At 40.8% G+C, this 23163-nt stretch overlaps 1 protein-coding gene across 1 annotated transcript; it reads left to right on the top strand.

The window, feature by feature from the left end:
* The first annotated feature begins 14379 nt into the window (after nucleotides 1-14379).
* PNP (purine nucleoside phosphorylase) lies at nucleotides 14380-22578 on the top strand. Its single transcript, XM_081291039.1, has 6 exons — nucleotides 14380-14597; nucleotides 17194-17363; nucleotides 19737-19840; nucleotides 20022-20197; nucleotides 20291-20481; nucleotides 21959-22578. Exons 1-6 carry the CDS (start codon nucleotides 14395-14397, stop codon nucleotides 22174-22176), a joined length of 1062 nt encoding a protein of 353 aa, XP_081147165.1. The 5' UTR covers nucleotides 14380-14394; the 3' UTR covers nucleotides 22177-22578.
* Nucleotides 22579-23163: the final 585 nt, after the last annotated feature.

Raw genomic sequence — 23163 nt, 5'->3', positions numbered from 1 at the left:
AAAGGTCAGCCTGGACAATTTAGCAAGACCCTGTCTCAAAATAAAAAGAACTAGGGGTGTAGCTCAGTAATGAAGTGCTCACCTAGCACACGAGAGCTCAATCTGTAGTACCTGCCCCCCCCAAAAAAAAAGAAGAAGAAAAAGAAAAGGGGTCAGGGTAACTGCTGGCTCGGATTCCCCCTGGCCCCCGGGGCTTGGTACCGGCCCTGGTTTCTTGTGTGCACGTCAAAGAGGCCAGCTCCCAAGGCCTTGAAAGATTTGTGGTTTCTGTTTTCATATTCAGCCTATAACAGTCATGTGGGAACGTCCTGACCTGCTTGGGTCTGATAAGGTTCCTGGTTGAAGGCTTAGTATGAGTCGACAAGGACCACCTGCCCCCCTCCGTCCTTGCTTCTGCCTACCAGTAACTTTCCATTCTGTCTGAAAGAAATATATAAGTATGAGCTGAGATAATAAAGTCAGACTCTCCCTGGATGAAGAACCTTGGTGTCCTGTGAAATCTTTTAACCCCGACGTCTCCCGCCGGACTCGGTCCATTTCTGCCGGACGCGGCAGGTAACAATACAGTAAGAAAATAATTTTAAAATTAAAGGTCATCACGCAGTCCTTTCTTGCTGGAGTCACTTCTAGGACAAAACAGGAGACTGGATTCTTCAGGAAGCTGTCCTGCAGGATCCACCAACTCCTCCCCTTGATGGAATAATAAGGTGGGGAACTGGTTATGTAGTTCAGTGGTAGAGCAATTGTGTAGAATGTGCCAAGGCCCTGCGTTCGATTCCTAGCACTGGGAAAAACAAAAACAGATCATCTTTTTATGAGTGCTTCTATACTGAAATAAGAGCTCATCATTTTGCTCATTTTTTTTTTTTATTTTGTGGTGCCAGGAATTGAACCCAGGAGCACTTTACTGCTGAGCTACATCTCCAGCCCTTTTTATTTTTAATTTTGAGACAGAGTCTTGAACTTATTATCCTCCTGCCTCAGTCTCCTGAATTGCTGGGATTGAAATTCCATTGAAAATCCACTACCATTCCTGGCCGTTTTTCTCAGTTTTATGACCAGCAGTCCTTGGGCATGTGCATAATTGAGCAGTGGGTGGAAGAGCGGTAAATACCAGAAACAAAATTAACCACTGCTCAAACAAAGAACAACAAAAACCCTTTAAAATACCAAGGTAGTAGTCGGGTGCAGTGGCCGAGGACTGTAATCCCAGCTACTGCAGAGGCTGATGCAGGAGGATCGAAAATTAGATAGAGGCCAGCCTGGGCAATTTAGCGAGACCCTGTCTCAAAATAAAAAGAACTAGGGGTGTAGCTCAGTAATAAAGTGCTCACCTAGCATGCGGGAGCTCAATCCGCAGTACCCGGAAAACAACGGAAAGAAAGAAAAGAGGTAAAATTGTTGATTGTATTAACCAATCAAATACAAGGATATTTTAGTCACCATATTAGGCAGGCGTGACAGTCTTTAAACTTGTCTTAACTTTGCCCTTAGCTACGGGATTGCTAAAGGAGGTTATTTTAATAAGTGTTGAAGATGACCTTGAACTTCAGACATTTGAACATACCTACATATCTACCCTCTCCTGTTCATCCAAATTCATTCAGCTCATTTCTCAGTAAAGAAGTTAAGACCACTCCTTATTCGACCTATTAAGCTGCTTACTAAATGTACAGGGTTCCCCAACAGAGATTAATTTTAGTGTTTTCCCCTAAACTGAAGGAAACTTGATTACTTTGTGTCACTGCTTTGATGTTTGAGGGTACAGTGGGGACTAGTGTCAAGGTGAACAAATATTTGTTCTGAGAATGATTAGGGAAGTCTTTCTTAATTATGTAAATGTTGGATGAGTAGATTATTATTTGGGGATTAATGGTGGATAATAGGGTAAATTTTAAAATTAAAGATCATCACGCAGTCCTTTCTTGCTGGAGTCACTTCTAGGACAAAACATGAGACTGGATTCTTCAGGAAGCTGTCCTGCAGGATCTACCAACTCCTAAGTGAATCACTACCAAAGTGAATCACCAAGAGATCTTTGTTTTTTAGTTACAGAAGTTATCTCTCTCAGTTAACCAAAAACAGTAATGGGAAGGGCCATAGTTATGAAAAGAGAGTACTGAGAGGTCAAAGGAAGATATTTTAGTTCTTGGGAAATGGCTGATTGATAAAAAGAGCAATATTAGTCAGGTGGGGGAGGGGGGGTTCCACGCCTATAATCCCAGTGGTTGAGGAGGCTGAGGCTGTAGGATCTGGAGTCCAAAGTCAGCCTTAGCAAAAGTGAGATGCTAAGCAACTCAGTGAGACCCCTGTCTCCAAATAAAATTCAAAATAGGGCTGGCAATGTGGCTCAGAAGCCAAGTGCCCCTGAGTTCAATCCCTAGTACCTCCCTCAAAAAAGGGCAATATTTTTTAATTCTATTAGATGGAAGGTCTCTAAGAGAATATTTAATAATAAAGGGACTGCTTTCCCAGCACTTAGGGGCTAGATACTACAAGGGCTAGACACTTCATCTAGGTTCTTCTATTTAAGTACAGTTTTTTTTTTTTTTTTTTCAAGCCACTTTACACAGAAGCTAGTATTCTTCCACCAGTTAGGTCCCGAGTAAAAGCCACACTGTAATCCCAGTGGCCGGAAAGGCTGAGGCAGGAGGATCTGGAGTCCACTGCTCAATCCAACACACACTTAAATAAGATGCAAAATGGAGAGGGATTGTAGCTTTGCAGGGGGGACAGGACAGTCTGCTGCTCTTTCTTCTATTTTTGGCACACAGATTCTCAAGCATTCACTCTGGGTTTGGAGTAGGTTTCATTATTTGCACCCTAGTTGATATACAATCCCAAAACATGGCTTTTGTGATTCCCCCATCCTCACCAAAGTTATATTTCATGTTAATTTAAATCTGGTTCTGCAACATGTAGTGGCACCTATTTGTAATCCTAACAGCTCTGAGGCTGAGGCAGGAGGATTACAAATTCAAATATAGCCTCAACAATTTAGTGAGACCCTAAGCAACTTAGTGAGACCCTGTCCCAAAATAAAAAATAAAAAGTTCTGGGGATGTGACTCAGTGGTTAAGCACCCCTGGGGTCAATCCCTGGCATTAAAAAAAAAAAAATGTGGACAGTGAGCAGGGGGTGTAGCTCAGTGGTAGAGTGCTTGCACAGCATATGCATGGCCCTGTATTCCATCCCCAGCGCTGAAAAAAGAAAAAAAAAGAAGAAGAAGAAGAAAAGAAAGAAGAGAGCATTGGATACCATATAAAGGATATTTATTTACTTATTTTTTGTTGTTTAGGCGCTGAAGGGAAGGTATGATGGAACAATGCTTGAATACACCATGTTTTAGATCACTTTTAATCCTAGACTAACCTCTGCCCATACAGGTGTTGGGTAAGGGAAAGTACAGTGGCTCTCTAAGTGCTCTTATGATGAAACTATCTTATAATAAATCCCTCTAGGTCTTCAGTTCCAAAACTCCCTAAGTTGCTGTTATGTATTCTATGAATGGACGAATCACCTATAACCCACAGTTCTAGGCAGAGCCCTTTAGATGAATCTAAATTTAGTGTTACCCTCACACTTTATAGTCTGGTAGTGGTTAGAAGATACATGCCCAGAAAACAAGGTAATCTGTGTGAAAAGGGCCATAAAAGAGGAAAAAGAAAATGTTTACAGCTTAGAGGAATACCTCTTCTGGTTCTTGGTTATCTACTACTATGTGATGAACATAGTGATGTATTTTTTTCTTATGACTCTGTGATGTTGACTGAGTGGTTCTTTTATTAATCTCACTTGAACTCATTTACACACATGCAACCAGAAGGTGATCAGATACAACTCAATGGCCCAAGATGGCCTCACTTACATATATGGTATTTGTATGTGCATATACAAATATGCTGGCTTCTTTATAGCAAGGTGGTCCTTCAGGTGACAGACCAAGAGGAATAAAGGAGAGGCTGCTGTCATCTTAGGCATAGGCTTCAGCACTGTCACAACCACATTCTAGGCTAGGGATTATCGCAAATCATAAGGCCTGATTATATATAATATACTTGATGTATGATATGTCAAAATACATTCAACTGTCATGTATAACTTATATAATATATATTCAAGGTGTGGGATCTTGAATATAAGGAGTCACAAAATATTATAGCTTTCTTTCTTTTTTCCTTCTCCTTTCTTCCCTCTCTTTCTTCCTTCCATTTTTTCCTTGCAGCATTGGGAATAGCTCCTCTGTCATTGTGCATGCTACACAAGAACTCAAAGCTATACTCCCCCAGTCTCAGGGGCCATGTTATCAACCTACCACAACTGATAAGACTCTTAGCAATCAAGTCAAATACAAATATTTGTTAAATATCTACTATTTGTGAAAGACACTCCTTGAGAAACTCACACTCAGGATACAGAGAGATAATAATATAAATGTTGACAGTATAAAATGTCAACACTGATATCTCTTATTACATTAAAAAGAATTGATGCTAGAAACTCATCATACAGTACATGCTTCATAACAAATCAATTAAACAATGTAATTCAAATTCAAGGAATTAAGAGATCACTTCTATCTAGTCAGATTAGTCAGGGAATACTTTAAAATATAAAAATTATTATATTATTATTCAGGAATAATTTTTTAGTTCTGTCTTGAGTAGGCCAATAGGCAGAGAAATACAAAAAGCAATGATATTTATAATTTGCTCATAGTTAGCTCTTTTATATCTGTATTAATTTGATTTCAGAACCCTTTGTGAAATTAACAGGAAAGCTAAGACTTTCTTCATTTTACAGATGTGTAAACCAAGACTCTGTAATCTAGTCAGTTAAACTAAGTGACAGATTAAAATGACTAAAAGTACAAGTCTTCTGGCTTTCATTTTTTCCCATCAGTTTTTAAATTTTTTATTTGTTCTTTTTAGTTATACATGACAGTAGAATGTATTTTGACATATCGTACATCGAGTATAACTTCCCATTTTTGTGGTTATACACGATCTGGTGTTATACTGGTCATATATTCATATATAAATATAGCAATGTTATGTACCATTTTATTCTATTCTCTTTCCCACATCTATTCTTGTTTCCTTTTCTGCGAAGAAGCTTTTTAGTTTGATACCATCTTAGTTATTGATTCTTGATTTTATTTCTTGCACTTTAGGAGTCTTGTTGAGGAATTTGGTTCCTAGGCCAACATGATGAAGATTTGGGCCTACTTTTTCTTCTAGTAGGCCCTATTATGTTCTAATGCCTATGTTCTTGATCCACTTTGAGTTGATTTTTGTGCAGGGTGAGAGATAGGGGTCTAATTTCATTTTGTTACATATGGATTTCCAGTTTTCCCAGCACCATTTGTTGAAGAGGCTATCTTTTGTCTAGTATGTGATAATTGTGTTTATGTGAGTTTGTCTCTGTGTCTTCTATTCTGTACCATTGGTCTTCACATCTCTTTTGGTGCCAATACCATGCTGTTTTTGTTACTATAGTTCTGTAGTATAATTTAATATCTGGTATTGTGACGTTTCCTGCTTCACTTTTCTCACTAAGGATTGCTTAGGCTATTGTAGACCTCTTTCTTTTCCAAATGAATTTTCCCCATCAGTTTTGAAAAGCTATTTACAAAAAGTGTTATTCAATTACTACTACATTTAAATATATCAAGCACTTCTTGACTAGATATTTCATACAAGAACTTGTCCTCTATGCATACAGCACTGTTAAAGAAAATTGTACCTGTAGCAATGGTTATAATCTGGGGTAACTTCTAATATGATCATTTTGTCCTTGAATCTTTCCCTTCTCACTTCCTTCTACTTTCAGTCCAGGGGACAAGTACAGGCATAGGTGATGTTTAATGATGGCTGAAAAATATCATATTCAAAAGTGATTTACAGAGGACAAGATTTCCTATGAATTTAAGCACGAAATGTGTAAAATGTGCTAATTTTATTAACTACTTGGTCATATATTGGCAATCTCTTTAATGTGTTGAGATTAGGTGTTACAAAATTGGGATTCATTTGTCCATAACATACATTATATACACAGTGAAACAAAATGCATAAAACATACAGAAAAATGATGTCTGAAAATGTCCACATATCAGTGCAATAACATTAGTTTTGCAATTGCTTCCCTCTCACTTCTTCCACATCATTGAAGAAGGACAGATGATACTGTACTGCTCACAGAGGTGGTTTAATAATTCCATTCCTAATCGACAATATTTCATATGAATTTTAGCAAAAAAGATATTTACAAAATGTATTTTACTACCTTTATATTTAATATACGTCAGGCACTTCTAAACATGTAGACAGACTGATGTTTCAAGTAAAGACTCAATTTGTCCACTGTATATACAAGAGTCTTGAATAAACTGTGCACATGTCACAATAGTTCTAATGTGAAAATGTCTTCAAAATATGAGCATTCTGGCTGTTCACCAATCCAGTGGGCCACCATGCTCAGATTTTCAGAAGACAAGCTTTCCTAGGAATTTTAATACAAAACATAAAACATTTGCTTACTCTATTTTTGTCATACACTGGCAACCTCTTTTAATATCTAGAAAGACTAGATGTAAATTAGGACCCATCTGTCCTTTAGATACACTCTATACTGGGCAAAGAAGACAAAAGCATGAACACAAGGAGCAATGGTTACTCTTGTTTCATTATAAGCACACTGGCACAGGTGCTCAGGAAAACCTCAGGGCATAATGTGCTACTCAACAGGGGGTTTGTCTATTCTGCCCACAAAACATTTCATAAGAATTTTTTTTTTTTTTTTTTGGTAGTGCTGGGGATTGAATCCAGGGCCCTGTGCATTGGAGGCAAGCACTCTACCAAGTGAGCTAAATCCCCAGCCCTCTTAACAATTTTAACAAAAAGAAATTTACAAAATGTGTTATATTTTACTATTTGTAATTTTAACATATAGCAGACACTTTAGAACATCTGTCAAGACTAGCTACTTCAAAAAATTACATAGCATTGTCAACTCCATGTAAAGTAATGAGTAATGCACACACAAAACAATGGTTATACATGGCATCCTTTCCTTCCTTCTCAGTCTTCTGCTCCACGCCTAACCTGTGCACAAACGTGGATTAGTGTCGCTCCTCGTGTTGCTTTAAGAGGTTGTCTAACAACTCTATTTCTTTTTCTTTTATATATATTATGTGTGTGTGTGTGTGTGTGTGTGTGTATATTTAACTTGTAGATGAACACAATATCTTTATTTTATTTTTCTGTGGTGCTGCCGATCGAACCCAGTGCCTCATGCATTCTAGGTGAGCATTCTACCACTGAACCCCAACCCCGGCCCCTAACAACTCTATTTCAAAGTCACTTCCAGAAGTCATTTCTTTCTGATTTTTAAAAACAGATGTATATTTATAAGACACGTTATTTTCTAACTCTAGTTTATCATCCGTGGGCAATCTTTTTACATCTAGAATGTCTGGATGTAGCAAAACTTTTCTTTTAAAAGCTTAGGGGATAGCAGTTTTTTCATATCATACACACAGGCCTTCTACAAATGGCCAGTGAATCTATTTCTCTTTGGTAGGTCAAAGACCACTGCCCAGTGGTTGCTGAACGATCCACTCACTGTGGCCCGGGCTTCCTCACCTCTAGGGCGTTAAGGCCAAGCCCCACGTCTAATGCATGGTGGAGCTCTGGGTCATCTGCTGCCTTCTGGGACCCCCGAGTGTCTTTGAGGCCGCCACTCCTCTCACCTAGCCAGGTCCTCAGCTGTGGCTTACCCTGGGCGGGACAGGACTGGGATGTGAGACCCGCCAGCCTGCTGTGTCTGGGCTTCTTCACAGCCTGAGCGAGGGGCCAGTGGGCAGCGGGGCTCAGGGCATCTGCAACTCCTGGAACAGGCCGGGCTTGTTGCTCAAGAGGTGGTCTAACGACTCTATTTCTTCACAGTGTCTCTGATGGAACTCCCTTCTGGCTTTGTTTGTTTGCAGTACTGGGGATTGAACCCAGGCATGCTGTACCACAGAGCTATATCCCCAGCACTTTTTATTTATAGACAGGATTTTGCTAAATTGAGGCTGTCCTCAAACTTACCATCTTCTTGATTCAGCCTCCTGAGTAACTGGGAATGCAATCGAGTTCCACCATAACCCACCTGATTTATGGTTTAATGTTTCACACTCACATAATCTGTTAGAAGATTGGAAAGGATAGAAGCTGGTTGTGATGATGCACACCGCAGTCCCAGCCACTTAGAAGTGGAGACAAGAGGTTTGCTTGAGCCCAAAAGTCTGAGGTCTAGCTTGGGGAACTCATGAAAACCCTGTCTCTAAGAAGAGAGTAAGAGGAGGCCTTATCTTCACATACAATCACATTGGGGTGGGATTCAGTATATACATTTTTGAGAAAACACAATGTAGTTCATAACCAGAAGGCATAAAGAAACTGCCAGGTGTTGTGGCACTCACCAGAAATCCCAGCGACTTGGGTGGCTGACACAGGAGAAATCCAAGTTTGAGGCCAGCCCCAGCAAGTTAGCCAGGTCCTAAACAACTGAGTGAGAACCTTTTATTAAAATAAAAAATAAAAAAAGGACTGAGAATGTGGCTCTTTGGTTAAGTAGTCCTGTGTTCAATCCCCAGTACCCAGTACTAAAAAAAAAAAAAAAAAAAAGAGAGAGAGAGAGAAAGAAAGAAACTAGGTTTATAAGCATTTTTTTTTCTTCAGCCTTTCAACCAAGTAGTAACTAGTTTGCATGGAGAGTGGTTGGCTTCTGTGACCCAAAGTGTCCCAATTTGATTTCTCTTTTTCCATGTATTCCACATACCCTATTTCTTTTTTCTCTCCCCTGAGTTGGTAGTTTACCACCTGTGTGAAAACAACACAAACCTTTACTCCAGTTTCAGGGCAAAGAGGTTTCTGTTAATACGCAGAGTGAGCCAAAATGTGGAGGTTTGGATAGGGTGGGGTAGGGTGTGTTCTGGTTTAAGGGATTCATTTATGTTGAGTATACTGGGCTTGTTTTGTCTTATGGTCTAGAGAGCATGAGAGATCTCAGTTGAGGAAATTAAACAGGCTCCCCACCTAAAGAATCCTAAGAGTCTTCCATAAAAATTCTTATAGCATTACAGAAGCCCAGCCTGCTCCTATAATCGTTGACGTGGGGCGTCACTTTCTAGAGACACTGCTCCATTCTCCAAGGCAATACCCAATGCCTTAGAACCTGTCCCTGCCACTTTTTCAGACTTTTTCTATTTTCTATTGTTAAGACTTCTTGATCTTGAGGGTGGAAAATGGGTATGTTACTCAATATGTGCTGGACACAGGATTCCCTCTGAAGATAAAAAGGATAAGACTGAAGAAAGAATAATAAGCCCATCATAAACTATAATCACCCTATGATTGTTTAGTTCCTTACAATAGAAGCTCTAAAAGTACTTACACTTTACCATAAGAATAAAGAATAAAACACTTATAGCTTTTGTATGTTGTTACAGGGCAGCAGTGACTAAAACAGATAAAGGGAGTACTCTACATTAGAACTTTCTGGGGTGATAGATATGTTTCTATGCTAGGGAATGTGGTAGGCACTAGCTAGATATGGCCACTGAGCAGTTGAAATGGAGTTAGTATGATTAGAAAATTAAAATTTTATTTTTATATAATCTTAATTTTATTAAATTTAAATCATTTAGTAGCTATTTAAGCTTAATAGCTTTTGTTAAGCAAAATTGCTATTCAAATAGTGTGGTATTCCATTTAGTGTTGATAGGCTTACTGTACCTCTAGTTTTATTTTTTAAATCCAATTTATGGTTAGGAGAATCTAGAAAGATTAAATAGAAACAGACAATGAGGAATAATAAGCATAGCCAACATTTACTGTTTTTTTTTTTTTTTCTTCAGCCTTTCAACCAAGTAGTAACTAGCTTGCATGGAGAGCATGGAGAGTGGGTTGAAAGACACGTGTCTGGCTTCTGTGACCCAAAGTGTCCCAATTTAATTTCTCTTTTTGCATGTATTCCACATATCCTATTTTTTTCTCTCTCTCTCGTCATAATGCCAGGCACTTATCTAAACATTTAAAAGGTATTTTATGTGGTCCTTGCAAAAATAGTAAGTACTATTATTGTAAGTACTATTATTATTGCTATTTTACAGATGAGAAAACTAAGGCATAGTAGAACTTTTACTTGCCTCATCTACACCACATGGATTCAAGAATGAGGTGGCAAAGGAGTCACTGGGGCCATGGTTTCCAAAGTCTGTACCAAGGTGCAAACTTGTAGCGGCACTATAGGGTATCTTTATTTGTTTATTTTGTCAAGACCAAGGTCTTGCTATGTTGTCTGAGCTGGTATCAAACTCCTGGGCTCAAGTGATCTTCCCACCTCAGCCTCTGGTCTGGAGTAGTTGGAACTATAGACCTACACACCACACCTACATACATGCATATGTGTATAGGTCTGTATGTGAGAGAGAGAAAGAGAAAGCGGGTTGGGGGCGGGGGAGGCAAGGTCTTGTAAATTATACAGGCTGTCCTTGAATTTACAATCCTCCTGCCTCCACCTCCTGAGTTGCTGGGATTACAGGAGTGTACCACTGCACCAAGTTATTTGGTAGTTCTTGCACACTGAATAATTATCTTGAGGTCATTCATAGTTTGAACATTAGATTGTGCTACATTGCTTTTTGTGACAAAAATATATTAGTTTTAGGAGATCTTTCTGACAAAAAAAGTTTGAGAAGTTGTACAGTACCCAGCAGGTGCACATATCCTATTAGTAACTATGGTTATTTTAGAAAAAAAAGAAAAATATATTTTCTTTCAAGTTGTACTGTTTTTCAAATGGCTACCAAATTGTTATGAATCAACTACTCAAAACCAAACCTAGAGGGAGAAAAAAGGCAAAGAAAGATATTAGGTGTTTCTTTTGATCTAGAGGTGCTATAAAAAAGTTGTTGAGATACTAAAGTGTACTATGAACTGAGAAATTGGAAACTTTGGACTTAATTGTTGAAAACAGATCAAAATAGTCATAAAGTAGGAGTATGGACATTTGGTTTGAGATAGCTTAATGGGTAATAATAGATGTTTAATAGGTAGTTCATGTATATGGCCATCCAGTGTTTATGTTCACGGTACAACAAATCCATAAATGTACAAAATACCCAAATCTGTACCCTTCAGTGGTTAAAAACCTCTGAGGAAAACAGTAAGAGAAGTAAAGATGGTTTGACAAGGACAGGAACAGGACAGGACTTCAGACAGGATTTAAGCAATCCAAAGCCTGAAGATGTGATCTAAGGCCTGCTAGGCCTCATAGGGCAAACTCTTCTCAGGGTCATGGGTTAATCCAGGATTAAAAAAAACAAAATAGAGTCCAAATGATTATGTAGGTGTTTGGTTGCTGAACCTGAATCAGAGTAAAGTGTAGAAGTAGAGATGTAGCTCAGAGAGTATGCATCTACTGTGTGTGAGACTCTGGGTTCCATCTCCAGCATGGTGAAAGAAAGGAAAACAATAACAACAACAACAAACAAACAGAGTAAAGTGTGTTAAGGTCTGAAGATTATGTCACTCCGACCAAGATATTGTCTGGTAAACAATCTTTGCCTACCACATAAAGGTACATTTTTTTTTTCTTTTGCAGTTCTGGGATCAAACCCAGGTCCTCACAAATGCTAGACAAGTATTCTGCCATAGTGCTACACACTCAGCCCTTTTTTGTTTTATTGTGGGGCAGAGTCTCACTAAGTTGCTCAGGCTAGCCTCAAAATTGTGACCTTCCTGCTTCTTTCTCCTGAGTAGCTGGGATTATAGTTGTGCATCAATGTTTTTGGTAATAACATTATATCTCTGTAGTAAGACGTAAATCAAACTGTTCCTCACAGAAAGTTGGAGAAAGTTGAACTTGTTCCTCAGTTTTCCTTTTGTAGATAAATATGGCAGATCATATTTTTGTGACTTTTTTAATTTTGATTTTTTGTGATAACTGGGTTCAATCACTGAGCTACATCCCTGCCAACACCCCCTGCTTTTTTTTTTTAACTTATTTTTACTTTGAGACATAGTTTCCCTAAATTGTCCAGGCTGACCTCAAACTTTTGATCCTTCTACTTCAGTTTCTGGAGTAACTGAGATTACAGGTGTATTCAGGGCATTAGGCTTTGTGATTTTAATACACTTAATTTCTGGGTTGTGGTGTTGCACACCTATAATCCCAATGATTTGGGAGGCTGAGGAAGAAGGATTGCAAGTTTGAAGCAGCCTCAGTAATACAGAGAGGCCCTAAGCAATTTAGTGAAACCCTGTCTCAAAATTTAAAAAAAAAAAAAAAAGGTGGTGGTGATGGTGGTGGCTCTAAGGATATAGTTCAGTGATTAAGCCCTACTGGGTTTAATCCCCAGTACAAAAAAATAAAAATAAATACACTTCCTTTAGGCAAGAGTTCATTAAAATTAATTGATTAGCTTTGAACTTCCTTAGGCATAATTATGTTCTAATCATATCTTCTATGTAAATTGGATTAGATTTGGGGAATTTAAAAAACTATTCAGCAATCAAATATTGATAGATATTTCCTTGGACTGATTTTTTACTTATGACTGGTCTCCATTATTTTAAATAATGCTTTGAATATTCCACTGAGACACAGTATGATTTGAAAGAAAGTTTTGCTTTTGTAATGAGACAAATCATGCTGCTGTTATCATTGCTAAAATTACTAGATAGTAATAAAAATTACTAGGATAGTAACAATAGCACTAATAATGCAATAACAATAATTGCCAGGTACATTGGTGCGTGCCTGTTATCCCAGTGACTCAGGAGGGTCATAAATTGGGGCCCAGTTTAGACAACAAAGTGAGATTGTGTCTCAAAATTTAGAATTTTATAAAAGGACTGAGCAGGGTTTGGGCTGGCAGCTCAGTGGTAAAGTGCTAGCATGCATGAGGCACCACATAAAACAAACTAATGTATCCACCTAAAACTAAAGATACATAAATAAATAAATATTTTTTTAAAAAAGGACTGAGCAGGGCATGGTGATGCACACCTATAATCCCAGCAGTGGGAGGCTAAGGCAGGAGGACTGAAAGTACAAAGACAGGGCTGTGATTGTGGCTCATCACTCACCTAGCACATGCAAGGCCCTGGGTTTGATCCTCAGCACCACATAAAAATAAGTAAATAAAATAAAGGTATTGTGTCCAACTACAACTAAAAAAAAAAAAGAAAAGAAAAGAAAAAAAATCAGAAAGTTCAAAGCCCTTGAAAATTCAAAGAAAGTTATCGAGGCCCTAAGCAATTTAGCAAGACACCCCACCCCGGGTTCAATCCCTGGTATCATAAATAAATAAATAAAAGAAGTGAGGATGTATCTCAATGGTAACAGACCTCTGGGTTCAATATCTAGTACCCAAATAATAATAATTAATATTACTATTGTAATTAATTACCACTAGTAATTAATATAATAATTATGATGATGATAGAATAAACCACTTATTTGGCATTGGGCCCAGTTCTTTACATATACTGGTTTTTCTTTACAGATATTATTTTCACTCTTGTGTTCACAGCACTGGGACTGTTCTGTTGCATGGTTGATGTTCAATAAATATTTGCATAATGAATGAGAAAAACAGGATTAGAAAACAGTGACTTGAGCAATGGTGGTGGGTAAAATGGCAAACAAGAAAGATTAGAGATAGGAGAGAGAAAAAGTAGAGGATTCCAATAGCTAAGCAAGGGCTGTTGAGATATAATTTGATGTGAGGTTTGTTAAACTTGTAAGAGTGGGAGAAGAAATAGCTTAATTCTTACAAAGATGTTCTACTGTGTTGTTCTTTTGCAGGAATTTTCATCGCGGGATAATTCCTTGTCTTGTTATCCTAATTGCCAGGATCCAATAACATGAACCCAACCACACTTTGGCCATCCATCCTGTCTGGGTCTAGGATCCTAGAATTCTTGCCATAGAAGTTTTTCTTCTTCGAATCTAGGCCTGAATGTGTTTCTGCAACCTCTGCAACCTCCAAGTCAGCATTGTTATTGTTATACCCGGCTTCCCTTGTCCAGGGGACAAGGCTCCCTTCATTTTTATTCTGCGGTTTCACAATCTAAGGTTTAAAATTTTTCTCTTTTTAAATCTCTCACGGCTTGCTGTACACACAGTCCGGAATGAAGATAGGCAGTTCAGGATCTCTCCACCCTTCTTCTACCCCTCCTCCACGTAGGCCTGTTTTGCTGAAAACCCTAACCCTGAGAACGGAAATGGGTTCAGGGAGGAAAGGCTGGATGCCTCTAAAGAGGAGAGGGACCAGCTCTGGAAAGAACTCTGGTTAGATTTACAGCCCAGCCTGGGGCGATTGAATCAGGGTGTGTCACCATGGAGACGGGGCTGGCCGGCGTGCTCAGCTGCCATTGGCTGTGGACTCCCGGGATTGGGGATATAAGACTGCGCCCGGAGAACAGTGCCCTAACTGCGCGGACCAGACTCGGCTACCGCAACGGCCACGCAGCTCAACCGAGCAGAACCGGCGAAGACCGGCAGGATCTTTGGCAGGGAGTCGGCAGCTCCATGGAGAACGAGTGAGGCCCGGGGACCCGGGAGGCCCTGGGGAGGGGAAATGGCTGTCACTCAGACCTGGGAACTTGGCACCCGGGGCCCAGAGGTGGCCGGGGGAGGGAGCGAGTGCCCTGATGATGCAGAGAGGCCTGGCACGAAGCCTCGTGTCTGGGTCAAGGCAACAGAACAGTGGGGCAGCCAGAGCCGGCGCGCGCGGGAATCGAGCTGGGTAGCGCCGCCAGAACAAGAAGGGGACAAGTTTGTGTAGTGTGGCTACTCTAAGGGACTGTTGTGCGTCCGTGTGTGTGTGTGTGTGTGTGTGTGTGTGCTTGCGCGCGCGCGCGTGGACTAGGAGTGCAAGTGGAGAGGAAAGTATACCCCCAACTCCATACCAGGGAGGAGGTCTCCCACCCCATATGCTCTTCACAAATCCTCATTCTAGAGTCTGGGTAAAGCGCCAGGTACTTTCAGAGGGCGAATTCTTAGTTTCTGCTTTAGAGGAAAGAATGCTCACTTCCCTAGCCGCTCCTCCTTTCCCTCCAAATTGGAGGTCGTGAATGGAGTGTCGAAGGAAATATTTATTCACTGAGCTCAGCAACAGACAAGTAACCACTCCTTCCCACACTTTTGAAAAACCCTTCTCTCTCTTGGTCGTGAAATTCCCAGTCCAAGTAATCAGCATAACATTAGGGATCACAGTGGCTTTGGATAATTAGGAATTCAAGGTATTCTTGGGGGACAGATCATGAATGAGGAAGTCCTATGAGCTGTGAGTGAGATGTGCCAAGTGGCCATGCTTAACAGTTCTTTCAGTTCCTTTTTTGCACCTTTGGGGGGATGCTAGTTGACTAATTTCTTGCCGACTTTTTTGCTTCTTTGCATCACCTTGTACCTCTATTGCTTCCACCCAGCTCTTACCCAGTCATTTCCCTGAGAATAGCCTGGTTTATTGTCATATCTGGTTTCCTAGGCTCTGATGGATTGATAGACCTGTTTTTGAGGTGGGGTCCTACAATATTGTCCAGGTTGGTCCCATACTCCTGGACTCTGAACAGTCCTCCCAGCTCAGCTACCTGAGTATCTGAGACTACAAGTGGACACTGAGGCACCCAGTTCCTAGGCTCTGCTTTTAAAGAGAAAAATTTCCTCTGGAGGCTTGCTTAGTTGTGTTCAACATTGTTCCACCTCTGAGAACAATCTTTGATCTTTCAAGATGGGTGTGAGAGATTGGACATGAAACTGAGAAATTTCTGGATTGATTTTTGTTGGAGGCATAGGGATTCTGGGTAAGTGTATATGCCCTTTGGTCCCTGAAGGGTAATGTGAAGGGAAGATGGGAGCAGGCAGGGAAGAGGAGGAGGGGCAGGAGAAAGAAAGAAAGGAGACACAGGAGGAAAGAAAGAATCACAGAAGGAAAGCAAAAGTAAGTTTCAAACACTGAGTGTAACAGAGCTACATCCCCAGCCCTTTTTATTTTTTATTTTGAAACAGTGTCTCACTAAATTGTCTAGGCTGAACTTGCTATCCTCCTGCCACAGCCTCCTAGTTGCTGGGATTACAGGCGTGTGCCACTACACCTAGCTTGGAATCTGCATTTTTAACAAGCTTCTGAGAGTTATGGTCAGTCCTATAGCCTTTGTTGGTGTTGTGGATTGAGTCTGGTGTTGTGGATTGAGTCGGCTTTTTTGCAATAGTTTAGTGTCTGATCTTGGGTACCTTTGCAATTACCATATGATAAGGGTCTGTGCTGGCCTAGGAATCCCAGAAATGATGATCCAGGGAACTAAGAATGGTGCATAGAAGTGCTCCAAAACAAACAAACAAAAACAAAAACGAAAGCTGAGAGTGTGGCAGCTCAGTGTGGAGTGTTTAACTAGTATTCACGAGGCCCTGGTATGGTCCCCAGCACTGCAAAAGAGAGAGAAAGAAAAAAAATAGTGTTAAGTTTTTTGGCTGAGGAAGAAGCTAGAGGGTGAGGATCTAAAAGGAAATTTGGCTTATTTCTGTCTTCAAGGTCATTAGTCTTAATTACATTTTGAGTGCCCCCAAGAAATAGATAGGGTACTAAGGAAGATTGTATTAGGTCTCAAGGGCTCAATTCCATTTTGAGTGCTCTCCTTAGCCTTACATACCTTGATTTGATTATTCCATTGTACTTCTCTGCACCCTGTGGTTCTCCTCTCTAAATCTTTGTCACAAGGGAGAGCTATTAAACCTGCCTGTACTGGGGATATATCCCAGGGCTGGCATGCTTGCCTGGCATGTGAGAAGCCCTGGGTTTTGACCCTCAGGATTGAAAAGAAAAAAAAAAATAAAGAAGCAGCAGCAGCAAACAAACTTGGTGGTGTTAACAGCATTGAAGTTGAGGCTGTTAGTAGACACAGGTTCACTAACTTTTGCCAGGCACTACAATAGAAAGAGTAACACACTAGACTTCAGTGGGCCTGATTCAAAAGAGGGGTGGTGAGTGATCAGTAAACATAGTATAGCTTCTTCTTGGCCAGCTTCTCTGTCCCTGTTGCCCTGGTATACCTGCCAACCTTTTTTTGTACTGATGGTCATTTGTCTATGATGCCTTTGGAATGGGAGAATTGACTTTATTTTCCTTTTGTTCCCTAGATTCACATATGAAGATTATCAGAAGACCGCAGAATGGCTTCTCTCTCGTACCAAGCACCGACCTCAAGTGGCAGTGATCTGTGGTTCTGGCTTAGGGGGCCTGACCAATAAATTAACTGAGGCCCAGTTCTTTGACTATAGTGAGATACCCAACTTTCCCCAAAGCACAGGTACTAGCAAGGGGAAGTGGGGGATAGGACTGAGGTATTCTGATGGGAGTCTGTGGAACTCAGCCAGGGAGACCAATGTGTCTACTCCTAGACCTAGCATTTGACTTCAAAAAAATGTTGTTAGAGAGGGAAAAAAGACTACCATGAATCAGAATGACTTGAGAAGAGAATTCTCCTCATAGAAATCCCATAATAGGGCATGTGTGTGTCACTGTGAGTATGATGATGTCTTTCTGTGCTTTACTGACTCAGCTCCTTACTATAGCTCTACAATACGTCCCCACATGTGCTTCCTCCCATTTACTATCATTACCACTTATTTACGCCCCTCCAGCCTGCAGCAAAACAGAAACAATGCCTATAGCCTCCCAGGACAAGGTCAGGCTTCTGTCCAGTGTCTTCCTGCCATTTTCCCCAACTCTAGCTCCAGGCCTAGGATAAGAGATGTGGACCATGTTCTTACAGACACTAGATTAATACATGATTGCACAAGGTCTGATTCACACTGACCCTTTGGAAGGGGATGGAGATGGATATTCCCCACACATAATGGGGAATTGAGGGGTGAGAAGACAGCAAATCTAGTATTCCTGTAGCAGCCAGAAAGCTCTAACGCTAAGTTAGAAAAGGGCTAGGTGAAACAGGGACAAGTAAAGGACGGGTGGTTTATTTGGTTTACTTATTCTCAAAAAACTAACTTCCCTTGGTTTATTTATTAATATTTTAGGTTTCTATCTTTCTTCCTCTTTTCTCTGCAGAGTTCTACAGAGTTAGGACTTTTAATAAATACTTAAAAAACCCTTTGGAACAAGACAGACGAGAGCAGGTGGCTGTGGGAATGGGGGTTGGAAAAGGAAAAAATAGAAAGAGAAAGGGCATAGTTCTCAGAGGGAGAGGGTAGTGACATTGGCTCCACCTGCCATGTGACTGCTGCCTCCAGTGAGCAGGATATTGCACTAAGTGATAATTGAGTTTTTATCAGTCTTTTTATTTTTCATATTCTACGTTGGTTTTCTTTGCTTTTACTACTTATTTATTTTAAATTTTTAAAAATTTTTGGAAATAGAGATTGAACTCAGTGGTGCTTTACTATGGAGGTACATACCCAGCCCTTTTTATTTTTTATTTTGAGACAAGGTCTCGCTAAGTTGCTGAGGCTAGCTTTTAACTTATTATCTTCCTGCCTTAGCCTTGTGAGTCTCAGGAATTATAGGTATGCCTCACCACACCCAGCACTACTAATTTTGTTTTTAAGATAAATTCTGTTTGTGTAGCCCTTAACACTTCCTCTTGATTCTGGCCCCTCTCCCAGACCATTCATACCCTCAGGGATAAATTGGCCATCCATTAGAAGGGGCTGTCAGAAGAGGGAAATGGTGATATGGTTATGTTTGTGGGGAGTTATCTGAATTCCAGTTGCCACGTATACCTACCTTGGCATGCATTCCCACAAAACTGTACTGTGCGTCATAAGGAAGATTTGCATGGTCCCAGATTCAGCCTCTTTTCCCCTTGTTCAGTAGCCTCCTCTTTAGGAAGACAATGTATACCTGAGCTTTCTTGCTGGAATGAAGAGGCATATCCTTTCGTTAACACAATACAAAGATATTCTTTTTCAGTACTGGTGATTAAACCCAGGGCCTCATGCAAGTGATCTTCCAATGAACTATCTCCCCAGCCCTTTTTATTTTTTGAGTCTGGGTTTTACTATGTTGTCCCGGCTCCCTTGAACTGCCAATCCTACGTTCAGCCTCCCAAACAGCTAGGATTACAGGCCTGAACCAGCATGTCTGGGTTTATTTTAAGAATTTTAAAAATTTTGGAAAAAGCCTGTAATTACTGCATTCATTATCACCAACTTTATTTCTTAGTCACTTTTACTTTCTTTCGTATGTCTTTCTCATTCATTTGGGAAAAAAAAAATATATTTTTTTGTATGCAGTTCTGGGGATTGAACCCACAGGTTCTCTACCACCAAGCTACACCCCTCCTACTCTGGCTTTTTTTTTTTTTGAGACAGGGTCTCTCTAAATCGCTTGCATTGGCCTCAAACTTGTGATCCTCCTGTCTTAGCCTCCTAAGTTGCTTGGGACCACAGGTATATACCACAGCACTTACTGAAACTGCTTTAAAAAGCCTTTTGTTCTTTCTCCATATATTCATATGGAGCATCCTTACCCACATAGCTCTAATCTCAGGATACATTTTTATGATTATAATTGCCTGTCTTTCCACCAGACTTAATGCTTTTTGTTTAATTATAACCTTAATGTGTTAAGCACAGGGAGAGAGTCTGGCTCCTAGTAGGTCCCCAAAGGTTCTGTGTTATATGAGAGCATAATACCGTTCTTTTTCCCTTTTGTTTGTGTACAGTGCCAGGTCATGCTGGCCGACTGGTGTTTGGGTTCCTGAATGACAAGGCCTGTGTGATGATGCAAGGCAGATTCCACACATATGAAGGCTACCCCCTCTGGAAGGTAATCAGGGGCAGAGGGCTGGTTGGGTCTGGAAGAAGTGGAAGAGAACTACTCTTTTATTGCCTAGCTCTTTGGGCAACATAGACTTTTGGTCCCCCTTTTCATCTTTCATGTATTATGCACATCTGCCTAAGTAGATGGTGAACGTTTGAAAAAACTTTTTCTAACTTTTTCTGCTAAGGTGACATTCCCTGTGAGGGTTTTCCGGCTTCTGGGTGTGGACACCTTGGTGGTCACCAATGCAGCTGGAGGGCTCAACCCTAATTTCGAGGTTGGGGATATCATGCTGATTCGTGATCACATCAACCTACCTGGTTTGGGTGGTCAGAACCCTCTCAAAGGGCCTAATGATGAAAGGTATGTATCTGGCTCTTGAGTATAGGGTTTCAGGACTTTTCTAGGAGTTGTGAGAGAGTCCATGTTTCTGAGATAATACAACTTATGCCCTAGGTTTGGAGTTCGTTTCCCTGCCATGTCTGATGCTTATGACCGGAACATGAGGGAGAAGGCTCTCAGTACCTGGAAACTAATGGGAGAGAATCGAGAGCTACAGGAAGGCACCTATGTGATGGTGGCAGGCCCCAGCTTTGAGACTGTGGCAGAGAGTCGTCTGCTGCAGCAGCTGGGGGCAGATGCTGTTGGTGAGAAGGGGAATTTGGGGATCTAAAAGAACATGGGGGAGGAGTAGATTAGAGACTCTAGTTAGTTCAAGAGGATCTTATTTAAAGGAAGGTTGGATTCAACTGACTTTCAGGAAACCAGTGGGGAAGTTTAATGTTACAGCACAAGAAACTTCCCTGCTGAGTAGCAAGGACTTAACTACTTCAGTGTTAATAACCCAACTCATAATTTGAAATATTTCTAAGAATTATTATAAAAAAATATCAGTAAAGCTACTGTCTCAGGCTGGAAGGTGGACTTCTTTATTTAGTCAGTTATTCCTGACTTCAAAAGTAGCATAAACACATTGAAATAACACATTGCATTAGCAATATATATAGCTATGTGTATATATATATATATTGAACCCAGGGGTACTTAATCAACTCCAGCCCTTTTTAATATTTTATTTAGAGACAGGGTCTTGTGGAGTTGCCAAGTGCTTTGCTTATGTGGTGAGGCTGGCTTTGAACTCAAATCCTCCTGCCTTAACCTTCTGAGTTGCTGAGATTAGCTAAACACTAATATAGCGCTTCTTTGGATGTTTGAGGTTTTTAGGGGGTGAGGGGATGTGCTGAGGATTTAACCCAGGGTGCTTTACCAGTGAGCAACATCCCTAGCCCTTTTTATTTTATATTTTGAGTCAGGGTCTCACTAAGTTGCCTAGGGCCTAGCCTTAAACTTGATCCTCCTTCTCACTCTTCCTCACCTTTGAACCTTCTAAATTGCTTCAGCCTCCTAAATTTCTGGGATTACAGGTACGTGCCACTGTGCCTGATGAATTTTTAAATTCTCAATGAAGTTATGAATGATAGTTTAGCTGGGCATGGTGGTGCATGCCTGTGCACCAAGGGTTCGGGAGACTGAGGCAAGAAGATTGCAAATTCAAAGCCAGCCTCAGCAACCTAGCAAGGCCCTAAGCAATTCAGTGACACCCTGACTCCAAATAAAAAAATTTAAAAAGGGCTGAGGATGTGGCTCAGTGTTAAGCACCTCTGGGATCAATTCCTGATATGCTACCCCACAACACACACCAAAAAAAAAAAGAAAAAGAAACATGGTCTAAGCCAGCCTCAGCAACCTAGCAAGGCCTAAGCCACTCAGTGTCTCCAAATACAATTTTTTTTAAGGGGGCTAGGGATGTGGCTCAGTGGTTAAACACCCCTGAGTTCAATTCCTGGTATGACCCCCACTTCCCCCCAAAAAAAGAAAGATGGTCCAAGCCAGTCTTAGCAACCTAGCAAGACCTAAGCAACTCAGTGACACCATGTCTCCAAATAAAAAGTTTTTAAAAAGGATTGGGATGTGGCTCAGTAGTTAAGCACCCCTGGGTTCAATTCCTGGTATGGCCTCATCCCACCCCACCCTCCCCCTCAAAAGAAGAAAAGATAGTCTCAAAGGTGGGGACGAGTCATTTGTGGATCCCAAACAGTTTATTTCTCTCTTTTTCCAAATCAGGCATGAGCACAGTACCAGAAGTTATAGTTGCACGGCACTGTGGACTTCGAGTCTTTGGCTTCTCCCTTATCACTAACAAGGTCATCATGGATTATGAAAGCCTGGAAAAGACGACTCATGAGGAAGTATTAGAGACTGGAAAACAAGCTGCAAAGAAACTAGAAAAGTTTGTCTCCATTCTTATGGCCAGCATTCCACCCCCTGACAATACCATTTGACCAGCCCTGGAGTGGTCCAACCGCTAATGGGATCCAAGTAACTACTACCTTCTTTGGCCCTTTTCTGGGTCATGTGCCTCTACCCTTCCATAATAACAGAAAAGAAAGGAGTGGAAGATCCCCATGAAGATCACTTCACCTTCTCCACTTTCCCACCAGATCCTCTTGCTCAATTGTCTTCTCAGAGCAGTTTGTTTTCACCTCCATTCTTTGTAAGAGACAGAGCCCATGCTCTGTCACACCTGGGGATATACCCATGGTTTGACATAGGCCTTTGACTGTCACACAATAGCTCCTACTACTGCCTCACCTAAAGCACTAGAGACCAAACAAGACCAGCCCAGAACCTCCTGGAATTTAATTAATATCATAATGTTTTTACAATAAAGAGAGATGAAATAATTTTTCATTTTTTGGTGCAATTTGGTGTGAGGCTGGGGCACAGGCCAACAATGGCATGAAAAGGTGTGAGACCAAATATCTTGTGTGACTGTCTGCTTCTCAGACAAGTAGCTGAGAATAGGGACAAGATGATGTGTGAGCAGCAAAGGATGAAGAAAAAAGCCAAATGTTGGAAGATGTTATAAGCTGAGGGAGGGCTAACTTCTGAACCCGATAACCACTTCTTCAGACCAGTCTTTGCCTCTGTCCTTTCTTCTGATTGTTTCATTCCCTATCTACCCTCATAAATATCTGAATTTATTAGGCTCCTTACATATCTCTTCTTGCATTACTTCCCCTCTACTCTCGAATTCTGTAGCCATACTCTCCATCACTACATTCTGACAATGTAGTGGCAAGCATCCTTTTGTCTGCTGCCAGTGGCCCCCCTGCTGACTAGATTCCTGCCAGTCCATGCCAACCTCTGAAGTTAGTTCATACCCAGCTTCTTTGAGGCCCTTCTTTTTTCCTACTGTTCGTTTTCTGGGCTGCAGTGCTTTCACTTTTGCTTGATCAGAACGTTCCTATCATGCTGCATGTAGGCAT

Source organism: Spermophilus citellus, assembly GCF_964194105.1.
Source record: "Spermophilus citellus genome assembly, chromosome: 4".
Classification (NCBI taxonomy): Eukaryota; Metazoa; Chordata; class Mammalia; order Rodentia; family Sciuridae; genus Spermophilus; species Spermophilus citellus.
Note: the sequence above shows the minus strand (reverse complement) of the source record. Positions and strands in the feature narration are given on the sequence as shown.

Coding starts and splice junctions, on each gene's coding strand:
- PNP (XM_081291039.1), top strand. CDS start 14,395: ATGGAGACGGGGCTGGCCGGCGTGCTCAGCTGCCATTGGCTGTGGACT. Junction 14,598..17,193: donor GGCAGCTCCATGGAGAACGA/GTGAGGCCCGGG, acceptor TTTGTTCCCTAG/ATTCACATATGAAGATTATC. Junction 19,841..20,021: donor AAGGCTACCCCCTCTGGAAG/GTAATCAGGGGC, acceptor TTTTCTGCTAAG/GTGACATTCCCTGTGAGGGT.